Here is a 19,541-nt window from a genome sequence, read left to right as displayed (position 1 = left end):
GAGTGACTTCAAGGGCCCCATCACCCAGCACTTCTCACAGGTACTGTTTGAGGGTTCTCCCGATACCATAGCTGGCCCGCTACCCCCTACCAGCCAGAACTGTTGGAATTGTTGTTCATGACGCCGTGATATCGCCAGACGGAGCAATTGACATCGAGGAACTTTGTGTGAAACTTATTTTGGATGTTTTTAAATCGGAGAGGTAAGCGTGGTTGTATGACATTACAACACATGCTTTTACAACGCATAGTGTTGAGGGGTGCTGGATAGTGAATAGTTTAATTTACTATTCCAACTCCAGTCCCCGTGGATAGTAGGGAAGGTGTTGGATAGTAAATTAAATCTATTCCCTATCCTAGAGCGCCCCCCAGCGCAATGCGTTGTAATGACATGCGTTGTAAAACTTGCGATGTAAAGGCATGCGTCGTAAAAGTTGCGTTGAAAAGGATGTTCCCCGGTAAGCGTGTATGTGTGTGTTTTTAGTGTGAGTAAAACACCGACAAAAACAAAGATGTCATACATGGGAAAGGTAATGGCATTCTGAGCGAATGCAGGACATGTTCCGACACAGGAAAGGTTGCACCTGTGGATCAGTGTTCTGACTAAGGGAAGCTTGCACTTCTGTTTGTGTGTGAAACCTGTTCTGAGAGTAGGAAGCCTGTATGTCTGCTATGCCACCTATTCCGAGTGGGGGAATCAACCACCCCTCATGCCTTAGACACGCTCTGAGGAACGAATGCTTGGACTTCTGTGTGTTTAGACCTATTTTGAGTAACAGAAGCGTGTGCGTCTGCATCTCATGGGCATGTGCACAGTAAGGGAAGTTGCCATCACTTTTTCAAATGGAGGGCCTGTTCTAAGAGAAGGAAGCTTGCACTTCCATGTATGTATACCTGGTCTGAGTGTGGAAAACTTGCACTTCTTTCTGTGTTAGACCTTTTCTGAACGAAAGACACGTGCACTTCTGCGTCTCCTTAACATATTCAGAGTGAGGGAAGCTTGCACCTATGCCAAAACCCACTACAGAGCCCACAGTATCAGTATGCATTAAAAGCAAACATAGTACTAGACTGTCTTAGATAGCACACTGCACCAGACTGCATACCGTGCACCCAGTACAAAACTCCCACTAGAAAGAGCATTAGACATCACACTGCACTAAACAATGCACTGCACTAGAGATTACACTGCAAGTGCATGTAGTAGGGCAGGTCTGCTTTTATTCACACTTTGCTGCGTCTCCCTCCCAGCAAAAAGACTAACAGCAGCTTATACAGGCCCCAGGATCGAGTTTCCCCCCTGAAGGGACCCCCTTTGAATAGTTAGTCATTTTCATGGCTCCTGTTCTGGGCCGGGGCCAGAGGATCCGTTCTTGAAAGGGGTCTTATCACAGATCTGAGGGGGAGGGGATGGAAGGGGCCTGTTGGCTCAAGTCCACTTACCTTTATGTTTCTTGATCTGTTCTGGACCCAGAAACGTCACCTTCTTACACCTGAAGCGACACACAAATCATTTTAGTGTCACAGAAAACTCAGAATCAACAGGATATTAAATGGAATAGCACAAACACCCTAATAGAAATAGAGTACTGTGATCACAGGAGCGCCTGCAGGATAGCACTTGGTACACACACACACACACACACACACACACATGCACACACACGCGCACACACACACACACACAACAAAAAGGAGGTCTAGGGCATAAAAAGAGCCACACTCCATCCCTTCCACTGTGAACAACCCTCTGCTCAGAACCTTGCAGTGATTAGCACATGATAACACAAGTCTCTCTCTCTCTCTCTCTCTCTCTCTCTCTCTCTCTCTCTCTCGCACTCTTTTTCTATCTCTATCTCAGCATCTGTATCGCTCTCTGTCCCTCTTTGCTTGTTTGTAACTGAATAACAGATAGGCACACACACACACACACACACACAAATACACTTACTCTCTCTCTCTCTCTCTCTCTCTCGCTCTCTTTCTCGCAAACACTCCTGCTTTGTTTGTCTCTTTCTCTCAAGTTCTTGGGATCTCACAGGCAGATGTGAATAATCACACACACTCTATCCCTCTCACTCCCTCTTTCGCTCTGTATATATTGCCTTCCAATCTTCTACTCACTCTCACGATCTCCTGTCTCTTGCCTCTGTCTGTCTGTCACACTCTCTTTCTGTCTTTTTCTTGTTTTCTCCCTCTCCCGCACATAAAAATCTCAGTAGTACTGACTATAAGTATCTCGAAATACTTCACCCTGCCTGTGAAAGCCTCCAAACTGGAATGACTAAATGTCCTGCATCTTCGAACCATTGCGCTCCTCCACCTCAGGATGCCTGAAATCCTACACGTGAATCTCTGGATCCATGCACCTTAGACTCTCTAAGGGCCAGATGTACGACCCGTTTTTGCATGAGAAAACGGGTTTGCGAAACCGTTTGCACATGAAAAAACATATTGGGCCATGTACATAGCCAATTTTTGTGAGACTCGCTAAATAGTTTTCCGACTCGCTATTTGGAAGGGGTGTTCCCCTCCAAATGGCGAGTCTCAAAACAATGTACTAATATTTTGCAATTAAAGTCGCAAAACACTCACAATTACCACCTACTAAAAGTAGGTGGTAATGCATTTGCAAATGGGAAGAGGTCCTCAGGGGACAGGGCAGGCAGTGGTCCTAGAGACCACTGCCTGCCCTTAAAAAGTGAAACACAAATGTTTCATTTTTAGGGCTCGCCCCTTTCCTATTCCGCAGGAATAGGAAAAAGAGCCCTAATGCAGCTAATCCAAGGGCTCTCCCCAAAAGAGGATTTTGGGAAGTGCACGCCTCGTGCACGAGCTTGCCTGAGCCTTCTGCCTATCAGCCTGCCAGTTCTCCTCCCCTAATTATTCACTTCACTTATTCACGGCCGTGACTCTGGCTCTTCAAAGGCTCTGCTCCCGCCCCCCCCCCCCGCCTGCACTTTACGGCGCCAGGCCGTGCCCCTGTCATCTGCTTGCCTTCTGTCCCTTAATCTCCCCGTGACTCCCCCTTCACCTCTCCCACTCCACTGCTTCAGGCCCCCACCATTTGCTCAGGACATTGCTTGTTTAGGAGCATGGTTTAAGTGCCTTTTGAACTGTGAGGTTCTACACTACCCATCTCTGAAGGTACTTGTGAGGGTGCGCTGTCTCAGGGTCTGCACCGAGTGAGCTACCAACGCCTCTGGGCGCTGTGACACTGAGTGAGAGAGTTAAATAATACCCCCCCACACACATTCTAACACAGCACGTGAACTGCAAGGCTTGTATGTTCCGATAATGTTGCCAATACATGCTCACAACTCGAGGGTTCTTCTCAGACCAGTGCTTGTTTTTTTTCTCGCGTTTTAACTTAGCCACCCAACTCGAATGCGACTCCTCGGCCTCTGGTAAGAGAGGGGAGGGCGCCGCTTCTTTCACCTCCAAACGGCTTGTCTTGCCCCTAAAAGGTATTTTCCTAGTCTTTCCCTGCCAAATTATTTTCTGTAATTTTTTCCCTAAATACCCTCTCCGAGTCTGCCTTTCTCCCGAGGCTTTACTGAGATTGTCACCAGCGTTTTGACCGTTTTAATGGAAACATGTTAAGTTCCAAGATCAACAGAAATCGGGCAATGTTGTTTCAAGCCACGGAAAAAAAGTATACTTCTGGCAAGCTTGCCTGGCTTCTAAAATAATTTTTTTTTTAAATGTACATATAAAGAAAAAAAAACTTCTTTTGGTCATGTAGAGACTGTTCTATCACAAGGTTGCCTCCTGTTAGTTTGTTACCAGACAGCTAACAATTTGTGGGTAAACCTAAAACGTTTATCCTGTCTCTCCAAAAGAAATTAATTATTTAGACATTTTAATTAAACACATTTTTGTTGCAAAATTGATACTGTAGGACTCTATAGAACATTTTTTGTTAACTTAAATAATATTTCACATTTCAGAATGATTAAGGGCCCGATTCACAGAACTAACTTAAGACAAAATCCTAAACTTACTACTTTTGGTATTCACAGAAGTTAGGATTCTGTCTTAAGTTTGTCTTAAGAAAGACTTAAGACAAAATCCTAACTTAAGTCTGTCCTGAGTCTGTCTTAAGACAAACTTAAGACAAAATCCAAACTTCTTTGAATACCTAAAGTAGTAAGTTTAGGATTTTGTCTTAAGTTAGTTCTGTGAATCGGCCCCTAAGATTTTTTTTGTTGGTGAATTGTAAGTCTTGCCTACAATGTTTTGTGTTTTTGGCATTAGCACCATTGAAAGTCGTCTTACTGGTGTAGAGGAGTGGGAGGAATTTTCCTGTATCGAAGTTCTCGCTCTAGTATGTGTGCACACGTGAGTCTGAGTAGATTGGCAGCATGGAGTTTGAGGAGCTGGGCATCACGGAGGAATGCAGAGTGTTCAGGTGGATCGCTGCGGTAGAGTGGCCGACACGGCAAGATGCTCCCTATTTCATCACTCTGGGGTTGGTGGGACTGCAGCACAGGTAAAGAGTTATTGCAAGCACGCTGCCCACGGTCTCGGAGGACGTTTTGACAATTCTACATGGAAACAAAGCTTGACATACAACTGGGCGCGTTTTGGAGAGCTATTTAATAGCAAAAAGAGCAATATTTTTACTTTCTTGTTGAGCTGTGTTAAAAGGATAGTTTTTTCTTTTTTGCAATTTAAAGCGCAACTTTAGAAATCTAATAAGTGCTGCTACAAATCTCCCTCCAAACTTTGGGAAGGGGTTAATGTCATATTCTATTTTGACATCGTTGACGGTATTTTAAACTTGCCTTGATTTATTCATTTCATTGATGCCCCTTCTTCTCTTGCCATTAATGTCAAATTTTGTGTGCCATCGCTCCCTGTGACATAATCATATTATGCTAATTAATTCTCGCTCCTACATATTCTCCAAGCTTGTTTTAGGAGCTTTCATTTGCTCCCAGAGGCTTCGTGCGAGCGCCGCGCTCTCCCTCTGTTGCCATGGGCATTAAACTCACCAGGCATCCCACCCCCTCCCTCTCCCTATGGCCGCTCGAGTTCACTTCGGAGTGCTCTCCCCGACAGGCTGTTCCCCACTGCCCCATTTGTCTGTGCCTCGCATCAGACTTTAAAGGCTGCCGCTCCTCTGTCTGACTTCCACTGTAACCTCCCTCTTGCTTCAGGCTCCCTGACCCCACCTTGCTTCCCCCATATGCGGTTCTTGATTCTGCCCCACCCATTGACCTCCGATAAAAGCTCCTTAATAACTAACGTACGCTCTGATATCTTTATCTGAGACAGTCTTTCTGCTGGACGACCTCATCCCCCCCACCCCATTCCCCTCTCTCTTTTACCCTGTAATCAGACCCTTTGCTATCTCTACCTCAGCTATGTAAATTGCTGCCCCAGGTGCGCTTTTTCCACCTTCTAACCCTAGTCAGCATGTATCTTTGCTATTTTGATTTACCAGCCTAGCCCCGAAGACTCATCCCCTCCACTGAGACCCCACCAGCTGTTACCTGCTTCTTCCACCTCTACGTGCTCTTGACCCTCCCCCCAGCATTCCTATACCGCCATTCAACCTCCCGCAGTCCGGGACACAATCCCCTTACAGGCACCCCCACTTGCTCCCGAGCATTGCGACACTCCCTCACTCATCCAAATTGTAGCCCCACATCCCTCCGCCCCGTGACACCGCACATCCTCTGCCCGGCTAACCAAGGTCACTCCATCCATGCCACCTCTGAAGGTGACAATCTGCTCGGCAATACCTGCACCCATCACCCTCAGCCCTCCCTGCATTCTCCCTTGCAATACCCCCTTCACCCCTCCCAGACAGCGCCTGCATGTCTCCTGATTGCCCGCAGACACTGTACCCAACCGCCCTCCGAAGGATAAAGGCATTGGCATGATGACTACCCCCACCACCCGCCGCAACGGTCCCCTCTGTCTATGGCATCGCCTCCCCATCCATCCTGGCGCTAGACCCCTCGCTATCCCCTCCCCAGCTGTCCAACGTACTGCCCCTCCCCCCACTGCACACCCAGGTGCGCCTCCGTCCCAACCCCCAATCCGTCTCCTCCATCCTAACCACGAACCTCCAGGGGGCAAAACAGCAGAAATGCAGAGCTCCCCCTAACTCAGCAATGAAAACTCCTCGCTGCCTCCTCCCCAGGCTGCCTAAACACTCTGTCCCCCCCCCCCCTTTTATCCTTCCACATGAGCCCAAGGATGATAAACCATACCTAGACCCAAACCCAACCCCACCCCCTCCAAAGACGGCAGCTCCGAACATAAGCCTCACACCCCCCCAACCCAACCATCCCCCCCACTGTCCTGTTACGCCACACTCTATGCTCCCGAGCCCCATCTCAGCAGCTGCAACATCGTCCTCCTGTCCGTCTGTACTTTTTTCAAGCCCACAAAAAGATGTTAATATTTCACTTCTGTTCTTGGATTTTCGTCTCAATAAAATACACTGAACATAATCTTCACAAAAGTTAAATACAAAAATGTACGCTAGTGCCATTATAAATTACAATCACTTTTTTTAAGTATTAATTATAAAAAAATTAAAAGCCTTTGTTATGTGTAATAACAATACATCTAAGTCATGTAAATACAACACATATTGCATTACAAATGCTATAGGTATCACATTTGCGAAAGTTATAACTATTGGCATTGTAAATGACAAAGCTATTAATTTCGCTATTTTCAAAACCAACACATAAATAAAAAATGTGTCATTTACAATACCAATAGCTCAAACTTTCCTAATGCGAGACCTATTGCATTGCAAATGCTTGTTTTATGCATTTTGTTTTCCTTTAAGGAAAACAGTCTGCATAAAAAAAGCTGCTTTATTAAAAAGCAGTCACATAGATGGATGTCTGCTGAGCCCATCAGGCCACCACCATCCCTGGGAGGGCCGGAATTCACAATGGGCTCGCAAATTGTGAGGGGCTCACTAATATTAATGAGCCTCGCAATTTGCAACCCAATTGGGAATCGCAAAACAGTGTAAACACACTGTTGTACATTTCATTTAGTGCCTCGCAATTTGCGACTCGCAATGTGTTGCAAATTGCGAGGCACTAAATGAAAGAGTTATACATCTGTCCCTAAATGCCCTGCACTTTCATATCTCAGAGATCTTGTATTTTGGAATCCTTGACAGGGCTGGACTGGGAACCACAACCGGTCCTGGCAAAGTGCTCGGCCGGCCCCCCTCCCCACTCGGGGGGTTGGAGGTGCCGCCGAGCTCTTTGCCGTGGACGGTTTTCGGCCGATTTTGGTACAAGGCCGAAAATGGCCCTGTAACGAAAACAGCCCCAGGGGCCCAGAACCGGCCCCAACCCGTGTGGCGCACCGGGGGATGGCCCGTTGCCCAGTATGGCCAGTCCGGCCCTGACCCTTGAAGTCACACACTGTGGAATCTGTTGAGCCATGATCCTCAGAATCTCTGCAGTTTTGCACATTGGAATTTCTGGACCCTTGTATCTTTGAATTTCTGGGTCTCTGTATCTTGAAATAACTGAATGCCTGCACCTTGAAATCTCGAACAGCTAAAATTAGACTCATTGAAGTTCTGCATCTTAGAGTCTCTGGGATTCTGCACCTTGATTCTATGGATCCCTGTACTTCTGAATCACTGGGACCCTGCGCAGTGGACTCACTGAGTTCTGCACCTCAGAATTTATCAGGCCCTGCTTCTTGGAGTCTCTGAGGTCCCGCCCATTGAAGTCGCTAAGGTCAGGCCCCTTGGAGTCTCTGAGGACCCGCCCCTTTGAGTCTCTGAGGTCCCGCCCATTGGAGTCTCTAAGGTCATGCCCCTTGGAGTCTCTGAAGTCTCGCCCCTTTGAGTCTCTGACGTCCCGCCCATTGGCGTCTCTAAGGTCCCGCCCCTTAGAGTCTCTAAGGTCCCACCGAGTGGAGTCTCTAAGGTCACAGCCCTTGGAGTCTCTGAGGTCCTGCCCCTTTGAGTCTCTGAGGCCCCACCCATTGGAGTCTCTAAGATCCCACCCATTGGAGTCTTTAAGGTCCCACCCAGTGGAGTCTCTAAGGTCCCGCCCCTTTGAATCTCTGAGGTACCGCCCATTGGAATCTCCAAGGTCCCGCCGCTTGGAGTCTCTAAGGTCCCGTCCCCTGGAGTCTCTGAGGTCCTTCACCCTGCAGACTAGTACCTTGAAGTCTCCGAGTTCCTGAACCCTGAGGACTTGCACCTTGGAGGCTCTGAGGTCCTGCACCTTCATCCCTACTGCAAATGGTGTTTCTGGACATCTCATTTGAAGTCTAAGCCTTTGGTTTGATTACTTCTTTCTGGCTGCTTTTAATACCTCCCTAAGATGGGTCCTCGACTTTTCTTTTATTTCCTGTTGTAGTGAACTGCTCTCTGGTTCCATTCTGCAAAGTACCAGAGGATTAGCCCCTCATTTATAACCCAAACTGCTTTCAAAGGACCGGAGGAGCCCTTTGAAGACACAAGCATTATTACTAAAGATTAAGTAAACATAGAACTAGGATTAATTTGAAAAGTATTCAGATGAATTAATATCCACATTAAAAGAACTAAATCTAACAATGAGAGGAACAGTAGAGAAAGTATAAAGTATACTTTTTTATAGAATGACAAGTGGATTTGTACTTGGACAATGCATGACATTGTGACTCAGACAGTGGTACAATCCTATTTCTGTGCTTAGTGTTCTAGTTAATGCAGGACATCTTAATTCAGCTGCTACTTTCACTAGCCCAGGACCAAATCTTCAAGTGCAATTCCTCCATGTGCATCTTTATGACACTGAATGACACTGAGATAATCCATGACCATTTTATGTTGTCTCTTTTTTCAACAACCGCTGCAGTCCAACCACTTCTCGTTTTTATAAACTTTTTAGGTCTTCGCCTACCCAGCAGGCATGCGCTGACGCCTGCCCAGCGCGCATGCGCTTCATAGGAGGACCTTTAGCCGTTGCTCTGCTCTTTTTGGAAGCACATACTCGCGCTTGTGGCAGCATCCACCTTGCGGGAGCGAGCAGGGGCGCGCCAAGAGCACGAGTATGTGCTTCCAAAAAGACCAGACTGCACGCACACGCACGCAGCACTCCCGGGCTCTCTTTCTCGCTCCCTCTCTCTCTCTCTGCTTGCTTTCTCTCTCTCTCTCTTTCTCTCTGTCTCTCCCGCTCTCCCTTTCTCTCTCTCGTGCTCTCTTTCTCCCCCTCTCTTGCTCTTTCTCCCCCCCTCTCTCTCTTTCACACTCTTTCCCTTTTCTAAATCTAAAATGATAAATCTAAATTTCAATTGGTTTTCTTATTGACAGTTTTCTGCATACGCTCAGAAGACTAACCTGTGTTTATATTGTTTCCGTAACTGGCCCTTTCCCTTCCAATGTATTCCTCTATACAGTGCTTTAAATGGGTAAAAATAAGTGCAGGTACTCAATAAAATAGAGGTGTGGCAAGTGGGCGGGGCTAGGGGCGGGGCTACAGGAAAAATATGCAAGTCCGTCTGCGCCCGTCCGCGGCCGGACGGGGCCTGGGGCCAGACCCCCTGCCTGTTGCGAGAGCGTAGAAGTAGGTAGACTCTACTATACCAGAGACCAACTACTCAACTTATGTCGTAGACTTGGGGGAGATGCTGGCATAAAATGCAGGCGGAAACACTTCCACTCTGCTGTTCCGACTGTGCATTTGACCCCCGTACCCCAAGGGACATGGGAAACGTTAGGATGACGCTGCTAAACTGCCGCTCTCTGAAGAAGCACAATTTAGAAATCCACGATCTTTTAGTGGACCATACGTTAGATGTGCTTTTTCTAACCGAGACGTGGCTGGACGAAGCTTCTTCTCCAGAAATCCTCGAAGCTATTCCTTCAGGATACTGCTAGTTAAGAGTTGACAGGGGACCCCAGAGGGGGAGCGGATAGCGGTGATCCATAAAAGTGAGTTGCTGTGCACTTTAGATCAAGTAAAGCTGCTGAACAGTGAGGCAGGATTTTTTACGATAAAAATCTCCCATAAAAACACCATCAGCGGCTTTCTGATTTATCGTCCTCCGGGCACGACAGCGCAGTTTGGTGACAGCTTTACAGAGATGGTCACCCAGCCAGCGCTGCGCTATAAGAGGCTCCTTATTCTGGGTGATTTAAATCTTCATTTTGAGGAAGTTGACTGTAAGGAGGCGCAGGCGGTAGTGGAGGCAATGAAATCCCTCATGATGGAATTTCAGTCACTCATGCCTACACACCAACTGGGCCACCTGCTGGATCCGATTTTTGCCAACTGGGATGGAATGACGGTATCTCCGCCGATTAGAATTCCTTGGTCGGACCACTGCCTAATTCCTTTTGAGGTTTTACGAGGCTTAGGTGAACTTGAGGAGCAAAAATTCTTGCCACATAAACGTAAGAAGTGGAAAAAATTCACCCAGGAAGCTTATAGGAAGGCCCTGTTGAAGGAACCGCCCCATCGGAGCGATACTTTGAAGGAGGCGTGGAGGGTACATGAGGAGTGGATGGCGAAGGCCTTAGACTCTGTTGCACCTTGGACAAACAAGACTCCCGTAAGGCGGACTAAAACTGCTCCATGGTTTAGCAAAGAGCTAATAGAAGCTAAAGCGGTCTGTAAAAAGTTAGAACGCAGCTCGCGTAAAAACTACGATTCAGGGTGCAAACAGCAATACAGAACTGAACTGAAAAAATATCACAAACGTATTAGAGTGGCAAAGGGTGTGTTCCTTAAAGAAAGAATTGAAACTGCAGCCAATCCGTCTAAAGAATTATTTGCTATATATAAAGAGCTCATAGCCCCTGAAAGATTAACTGCACAAGATACTTGTGACAAATTATGTGAATCCATTGCGGACCACTTTGTCAACAAAGTGGAAAAAATATATGCCTCCTTCACGGCCAGTACGGATGTGTCCTCTAGCCAGTGTGATAAGGGAAAGAGCCATGCCACAGCCCCGCATTTAAACTGTTTTAAAGTCCCGGATAGGCAGGCAATGCTGAGCATTGCAAAGAGTATTCATTCAGGCTCCCCCAATGATGCTGCCCCGTCCAAGAGCTTCAGGAGTGTCCTTGAAGGGGTAATAGATCACATTAGTCACATGGCCTCTCTGTCTTTTTAGGAATGCCATGTGCTAGACTCATGGAAAAGGGCTCAGGTGATCCCCCTGAAAAAGAAACCCAACCTTCACATTTCCCAGTTACAGAATCTACGCCCCATTTCTCTTCTCCCGTTCTGTATGAAGGTGGTGGAGAAAATAGTTAATTTACTGCTAATGGAACACCTAGAAGAAGGTCACCTTTTGCACCCAACCCAGTCTGAGTTTAGAGCCAGATATTCCACAGCCATCCTATTCTCCACGGAGCTACTTAGGCAAATAGCGGATGAGGGGCGGACAGCAGCGTTGCGATTATTAGACCTAAGTGCGGCGTTTGACACCGTATCGCACACCACGCTGCTAGCCCGTCTTATGGAAATGGGAGTGGAAGGATCGGCCCATGAGTGGATAAGATCCTTCTTAGAGGACAGAAGCTTTCAAGTGCACTGTACCCCATTCAAATCTTCCCCTCGTGGGCTAAAGCATGGGGTTCCACAGGGCTTGAGCTTGAGCCCGACATTATTCAATCTATATATGGAACCCCTGGCCCGAAACGTGGAATCATTTGGAGTCGACATAGTTACGTATGCCGATGATATTCAATTAATGATCACTCTTGCTCAGGGCCAGAGTGAGGCTGCAGTGAACTTCTCCACCCGCCTTTCGGCTGTTGCCAGTTGGATGAATAATAACTGCTTGCGCCTCAACGGGGATAAGACAGAGTTGTTGGTAATTGGGATAATTCCATCAATATGGTCATCAGCGTGGTGGCCGTCCGAATTAGGGTCGGCACCTTCCCCTTCAGAGACGGTGAAGAATTTAGGTGTCTTGCTGGATTCCAGTTTGTCCTTCGGACAACATATTGGAAGCGTGACTGGTAGATGCTATGGAATCCTCAAAACCTTTCGGAAAGTATGTTGTATACTTGTAAAGCGCACAGCTGCCCCAGCAAAGGGGCGTCCCGGCGCTGTATACCGCTGGGGAACCCATCCTGACTTTCCCTGTGAGATGGTCCCTCCTGGGCATCTCCAAGGTGAAGACAAGCATCCCCGGACTGATGGGGCCGTTAGTAGAGACTAAGCAAGCTATTGCCCAGAGTTGCTGAATGGGACCCATGGTTGGAGTAGGCACTGAGGCGAGAATTATCGAGTCCGCTAACCATGGCCCAAGACCCTGCCGCGTCGGGAATCGAACCCTGGTCCCGGGCCGACCTCTGCTTCCGGGTCTGCCGCCTCTACCCAGTGAGCCACACCACTCGACTGAAAGTACTGGATCTCCTGCCCATCAGCTCCAGGAAATCTTTGATACCTGCTTTAGTTACCCCCCCACCTGGATTATGGTAACTCCCTGTTTATCGGCCTAAGTAAGAAAGGGCTACAGCAGCTGAAATGTGTTCAAAACACTGCTGCCCGCCTGGTGCTGAACCTGCCTAGAAGAGCATCAGGGAAGCAAGCCCTGGCGACGCTCCATTGGCTTCCCATTAAGGTGCGTATTAGGTTCAAAGGGTTATGCATTACACATCGCATTGCCCACGGGAAAGGGCCAGCTTATCTGCAAAAGCTTCTATCCATTCACTGCTCAAAACGCAATTTGAGATCACTAGGGAGCATGCTGTTCAGAGTGCCTCGCATCTACAAGGCAAAAATGGGAGGTCGCTCTTTCAGGTACTTGGCCGGGAACTACTGGAATGAACTCCCTATTGAACTCCGAATGGAACCATCGGAAGCAAGATTCCGCCTCAAACTGAAAACTCATCTCTTTCCACGTATCTAAAAAAAAAACAATAGTTGATTTTGGTCATGTCTCAGTGACTTTTTGCTGGTGGCTTGCTCACGGGGGGGGACTGTATCCATAGCGCGGGGACACAACGTTTTGAGTGTAACCAGGCGCTCTACAAATGGCTTTATTATTATTATTATTATTATTATTATTATACATAATTACTTCTGTACAGCACATATATATTAAAACACGTAAAAAAAAAAAAAAAAAAAGAATAACTCCATACACAAGATAAAAGTCATGATGGCACTTTCAGCCGAATGGTCGCTCGCCCCTGATTCACAGTGCAGGGTCTGTCTAGAGACCCTGTCCTGTTAACATAGCGTGACAAAAGCCCTCTCAACCCCCTGCAGTTTGGCCCATTCAAATGAGCGCTGCTGGAATCTTCGCCAGCAAATTTGCAAAAGGCTGCTTCAGCCGTGTTAATTGCCAGCTCCTCGGAAGCAGAGTGGCCTCTGCCCTGGATGAGAAACCTAACCTGAGCCTGCCCTGCTGTCGATCAGGATACCCGTACACTCCCTGGCTCCAGAGAAGTGCCGGTACTGACGACAAAAGAATTCGGAAGTGCCGGTACTCAGTACCGGCGAGTACCGGCCCATTTAAAGCACTGCCTCTATACTGAAAGAGTTAAACGTACACCCACAGCCCTTCAAACTGTTTACATCTACTAGCGTTATTTTATTTGTAGTATATCTTGCGCTTATGTTTATTTTTTAGATGTACTGTAGACTTTTGCCATCATGTCATGGCAGCTACTAGGCTCAGAATGTTGTGGTATATCTCAACTTCTTCAGATAGCATGCCCACAGCGCCGTACCATGCTTGCACCAGCGTTCACTGTAGCATCATCAGAGGCGCAACTAGAGTCAAATTTCGAGGGGGCGCTAAGAACAAATTTCGGGGGGGGGCCTGAATCTTTAGGCAATCGGCAGAGTCGAGCTGCAGGGGCTCTTAGAAGGGGTGAAACAACAATAAAGCCCTATTAACATGCACAAGGTCTTTTAAAGACCTGTGAAGCGCTGGGGTGCGGCTGTGAGCGGGCCCGAGAAGTGTCTCATCCCGGTCTGCCACACACGACAGGGGGGGCTGAATCCCTTTGAGGCCAATGGGTGTTGCGCGCCTGAGCATCATGCATCACTAGCATGCCCACAGCAATGTGTCACGCTTGCACTAATGTGTACTGTAGCATCATGCATTGCTTGTATGTACTACAGCATTGTGCCATGCTAGCACTGACGTGCTCTGTAGCATCATGCATCGCTTGCATGTCCGCAGCATGACGTCATGCTTTCACCGATGCTGCCAGGCCCCGCCACCCCACCCCACCCCCCATTATGCTATTTATTAATTTGCTCCCGTCACTTAGCAGAAGGAGCCCTGCACCCTATCTCTGTGACAGGCTGCTGGCTTAGGCTGCGCCATGCAACTGATATGATCTGGTGCCGCTGCGGCAAGAGCTCTTAGTGTGGCCTCGTCCTGACAGCCTCCTCAACCCAGACCAAGGTTCAGCAAGAGTTCCGCCTTCCCAAATGAATGCATTTGCACAGTTTGGAGCAGGTTGGCTGGGTCTTTACGTGCCTCACCTGCCCCAGGACTCAGCACTCCAAGCTAAAAAAAAACCAAATAGTTTCCTTTTCAACAGCCCTGCCTTCAAAAGGAAAGATGCGGAGTTCCGGCGTCCACCGCAGATGTCCCTCAACCACACTTGCAATGTGCGGACACTGCCATACCTGTCCCTTCACAAAGCCCAAAAAACTTCTCCAACAATCATTGGCATAGGCAATAGGTCTCGCATTTGGGAGCTTATAAGTATTTAGTTATGCAACACAATACCCTTGGTGCAACAACATCAACTGTTGCATGGCTAAATACCTATAAGGTCCCAAAGGCGAGACATATTGGCTATGCCAATGCTGGTTTCTTTTGATGCCCTCACTGGGGCTAAAAGCAATGGATTGATCTGCAGTGCATTGCACATTTTAGGTGAACCCAAAGAACATAATTCAATAACTATTAAAAAGGTAAAAACATAAAGAGGAAGAGGCATAACCCGGATGGAAGTTGCTGCACACAGCAAGGAACATAAAACAATCTGTGTGCAGGTCAATGATAGTTCCTCCAATATGTGCAGAAGTGTGATATAAGTGCTCGTGCAAACTGACATGTGAAATAAGCATTGGCATAGCCAATAGGTCTCGCCTTTGGGACCTTAGAAGTGTTTAGCCACGTAACAGTTGATGTTGTTGCACCAAGGATATTGTACTGCATAACTAATGAATGAATGAATGAATATATTTTATTGTATCAATTAACAAAATTTGTTACAATAAGTTTCCTATAAAATATCCACAAAACTTGCTTCCTACAGTAATCATCGTTAACTGATACAAATCTGGATGCACTAGATCCTGTAAAACAAATCCTAAAAATACAGATCATCGATAATAAAAACATTAAAACCCATGTGTCAATTATGAATTCAAGGCATTTAAAGGCCTATTTTGGAAGAGAGATTCCAACAAAGTGCAAAATAGATACAGCTTCTCCCAGCGTGCAAATTAAAGTCTGGGCATGCCCAAAGTGCAGTCTAGAAGTTCTAAAGTGCAAGGTGCGTTACTTAGACGTTCTTTAACTTTATGTGCAAATTTGGCGAACCTAGCCAATTCCATCGGTGTCTCCAGGCTAAACAAGAGTTTCATGGCATCCTTGCAATTATGTGTCCCATATTTTAAAAACAATGGCCTTAGTAAAGTGCGATGTGCTTGTATTAGGCAATGGCATATGTAGACCAAATGGCCCATGGATTCTTCATGCTGGTGGCAAAGTCTGCAGGTGGTAATCGCCTCTAGGGATTTCCAGCACCTGGTGATATCTTTAATCGGCAATGCCATAAGCCTCACTGTTAAGATTTGCTTTAAAATTATCTTGTTTAATGCAGAATCGAGGTATGGTTGCCATAACCGATCTTCAAAGGAGCTTACAAGTATCCCAATGTTACTTTTGGAACAATTCAACTCCTTCATATCTTCTTCTCTGGATAATGCTCTAACTTGTTTTTTTTAATATAGATTTTAGTGTAGCAGGCTGATAAGTCAGATCCTGCAGTTTGGTCATGTAAAGCTGTAATGTAGTGCAGGCAGTTTTCAGGCCGTTGCTCCATTAATTTTTGGCTTTTGTAAAGATCATTTTCAGGGTTGACTTCATTGTGTTCGGAGGGGCCGCACAAACCCCTAGGTATTACCACACGAACGTTGCCCAGTGCTCGTAGTTTTGTTTGTTCAACCCAAATTCCAGTCGCACCAGGATGTTTCGTGTATGCGCTGGGATCTGGAAAATTCGCTTGTAGGCTCGGCAGTTGATATGTTCAAGGCTATTAACAAAAGCCGCAGCAAATGCTAACTGGCTATATGTTATTGAGGGAAGCAGCTTGGCCCTTATAACTCTTCGAATGGATTTTGTTGTTGGGCTATTTAGTTTAGCATTCAGCTTGCACAAGGCGAACGACACTGCCTTTGCCTTTGTTTCGGCTGAAGCAAGGTAAGCTGTTGATTTCCCATTATTCATCAGCCAAACCCCAAAGTAATTATATTTGGGCACTGTTGTTATCTTCAAGTTGCCCAACCTCCAATGCTGTCCGAGTTTGTTGGCATACTTTCCGAATATAATGACCTTTGTTTTTCCTGCATTTGCTCTTAGGTCATTCTTGTTGTTGTATAGATTTAGTGCGTCCAATAGTTTTTGTAAGCCTACTTTTGTTTGATCTAATAGCACCATATCATCTGCATACTGTATTAAAAATAATCTATTTGAGCCAATTTTCGGAGATAGAAGATTTGCATTAAGAATAGTTTTAGCAAGGTCTGCCGTATATAAGTAAAAAAGCAAAGGTGCCAATACACAACCTTGTTTTAAACTACGGTCTGTTGGAATCTTTTTGGTAGCTGAGTTCATTGAAGTTTTCACCTGTACCCAAGTTCCAGTGTAAAGGCTAATTATTGCCTTTAAAAGAATCTCTGGTATCCCCCAACCTTGTAGTTTCCTCCAAAGCAGACTCCGTTTGACTCCGTCAAAAGCCGCGGAGTAGTCCACAAAACATGCAAATAGTGGAAGCGACTTTTTCTGTGTAGTCTGTTCTATCATGAATGCAATGGCTAAAATATTATTTATTGTGGACGCCCCTGGCCTAAAGCCATTTTGGCAACTTGGTAGGATTTCATTTTCATCAGCCCATAAGTAAATACTAATAAGGTCACAAAAGCGAGACCTATTGGCTATGCCAATGCTGGTTTTGTGTTGTTGTAGTAATTTTGTATCGCTCTGTACTTTTATAGTGCAATGAGATTGTGCTGAATAAAGATTTTGAATCTGAAACTAGTTCACTAATGGTTCATGTTTAAAAGCTCTAACTTTTAACGAAGAACTTCTCAGAACAGTGCTATAATGCGACATATTAATGTCAAAACTTCAACCTGCTAAAGAAATCAAATGTTTTGACTTTTGAAGCGGCTTTATCATATTTTACGTGGTGTTTGGTCTATGATTTACACAGCAAACATTTTCAACTCTTCTTTTGCCGGGCTCAAAGATCTGAGCTAGACCCTTGGCTCGCTCGCCTTGTATATTTGTTGGCTTGCCCACCTCTAGGTGTTTTTCCCAGAATGACAGGATGTTGAGCCAATGCTGGAACTCGAGCGTGCTTCCCCATTTCCAAAGTTGGTTGCTCTGGCCATTAGACCACACCTGCTACCTCCGCCCTTTGAAACTTATTTTTAATGCATCTACTTTTTATAGCTCCAAGCTGGACAGAGCTTCGCCTCAGTATCGTACAGGAATGGATGGACACCAGGTGGGTACAGATGGATGACCATACCCATCCATGAATGGATGGATGGTGGTTAACACAACAGAGTGAGTATGATACACTATATACTGGTACTGATATTTATACAGAAGCTGATTTCTACATGTGGGGGACCTGCAACCTGAATGCTTTCAACTGGATATCTGGCTGCTCTATTCTGCCTGTATGTTTTGCTCCATTTTCTGTGTGCTCCTTTCTTCTGTGTTCTTTGTGTCTGTCCTTGATATCAACCTGTTCTGTGGGTGCATGGGTGTCTGCTCTGTGCCTGCTATATAGGTGCATGTGTGTCTGCTCTGTGCCTGCGATCCACTTGCTCTTTGGATGCATGTGTATCTGTTCTGTGCCTGCTACCTTCCTACTCTGTGGGTGAATGTGTGCTTGTTCTGTGTATGCTATCTACCTGCTATTTGGGTGCATATGTGCCTGCTCTGTGTTCTTTATGTCTGCCCTGCGCCTCTCTCCCAGTTCATATGTGTCCATTCTGTCTTCACAGGGCCTGCTAACTGCCTGCTCTGTGGATGAATGTGTAACTGTTCTGTGCCTGCTATCTACCTGCTCTGTGGGTGCATGTGTGTCTGCTCTGCGCCTGCTTTCTACCTGCTCTGTGGGTGCATGTGCATCTGCTCTGTGCCTGCTTTCTACCTGCTCTGTAGGTGCATGTGTGCCTGCTCTGTGCCGTGGACTGATACAATATGCCTGACGCATGTCTTCTCTACACCCTCTATCTTACGGTTGTGTCTAATATTTGCCTACTCTGTTTGTTCCTTATTCCTGCTCTGTATGTTCCTTCTGCCTGCAGTGTGACTATCACTTGCCTGCTCCGCATCTTCCATCTCTCTGCTAAATTAATATTATCTGACTGCTACGTGTGTTCCTCTGTGTCTGTTATCTACACGCTGTATGGTTGCATGACTGTCTACTACGTGTCTGTGCCCTAGAACAAATTGTAGTGTAGTTCCTATTTTCCCAATAGGCTCTGCGCATTGGAATAACATAAAGAGCAGTGTAGACGTAGGACTGAGGTCATCTAGGTCTCTACTGACTATGTTAAACTTAATTTAGGTTTGCCAGCTAGCTCAGAGGTCACTAGAAACTTTCTTGAATGAACAGGGAGGAGTGAACTTCCCTGATTAGACAAGAAGGGATTCAGTTTCTGACAACCGCATAAACATGACAACTTTGCTCCCTCAGAATAAAGAGTGTATCTCTAGAGTCGTGTGAAAACAATAGGCAGCTATTTCACTCAGTCAATCGTGCATGCTTAGTTTCACCAGAGTGCAGAGAAATAGAGAGATGGGCGTTTTCAATAAAAAAGTGTTAATTTATTGAGCAGTCTTCTTTCTCATACAAGAGAAATGAATTGCCATAATTGCAAAACTCATCATAAAGTAAAGTGCGTACAGTAAAAGTAGTATTATGAAATAATACTGTAAAAGCATTGATATGGTTTCTTAGCCATATGATATTTTAAAATGGATAAAATATATACATACATAAAAACATTGACTAACAAACTCAACTGGTGCTTCTAAGATACGCCTACCCCAGTGTACCTGACCTAAGCCTAATACGTGGGAAGGAGTAAGTAAGTTGCAGTTTTTAAGTTAAGTTGGGTTTTTTGCCAAGTATAGGAATCAAAAATTCTCTCTAAGGTTTTAATCAGTTCTGTACCTTGGTTCTAGAATGAAGGAGGTCTTGTATCTCGCGTTTCAGGACTCGATCTCCCAGCAACCCGCGAGGGTGACTTGGGAACCCCGGAGGTGGATTTCTCGGCGTGAGAAAAGGCAGCTTCTCCAGCGTGTCAAAAGGGGAGG

At 46.1% G+C, this 19,541-nt stretch overlaps 1 protein-coding gene across 1 annotated transcript in view; it reads right to left on the bottom strand.

The window, feature by feature from the left end:
* LOC144827031 (E3 ubiquitin-protein ligase TRIM39-like) overlaps nucleotides 1-19,541 on the bottom strand; it is a 223,163-nt gene that overhangs the window by 33,831 nt on the left and 169,791 nt on the right. The window contains exon 5 of the mRNA XM_078685497.1: nucleotides 1,443-1,492. Within this exon, the coding sequence (XP_078541623.1) occupies nucleotides 1,443-1,492 (50 nt within the window). The remainder of the gene's footprint in view (nucleotides 1-1,442; nucleotides 1,493-19,541) is intronic.

The sequence above is a fragment of the Lissotriton helveticus genome, chromosome 4_1 (genome assembly GCF_964261635.1).
Source record: "Lissotriton helveticus chromosome 4_1, aLisHel1.1, whole genome shotgun sequence".
In the NCBI taxonomy this organism is placed as follows: domain Eukaryota; kingdom Metazoa; phylum Chordata; class Amphibia; order Caudata; family Salamandridae; genus Lissotriton; species Lissotriton helveticus.
Note: the sequence above shows the minus strand (reverse complement) of the source record. Positions and strands in the feature narration are given on the sequence as shown.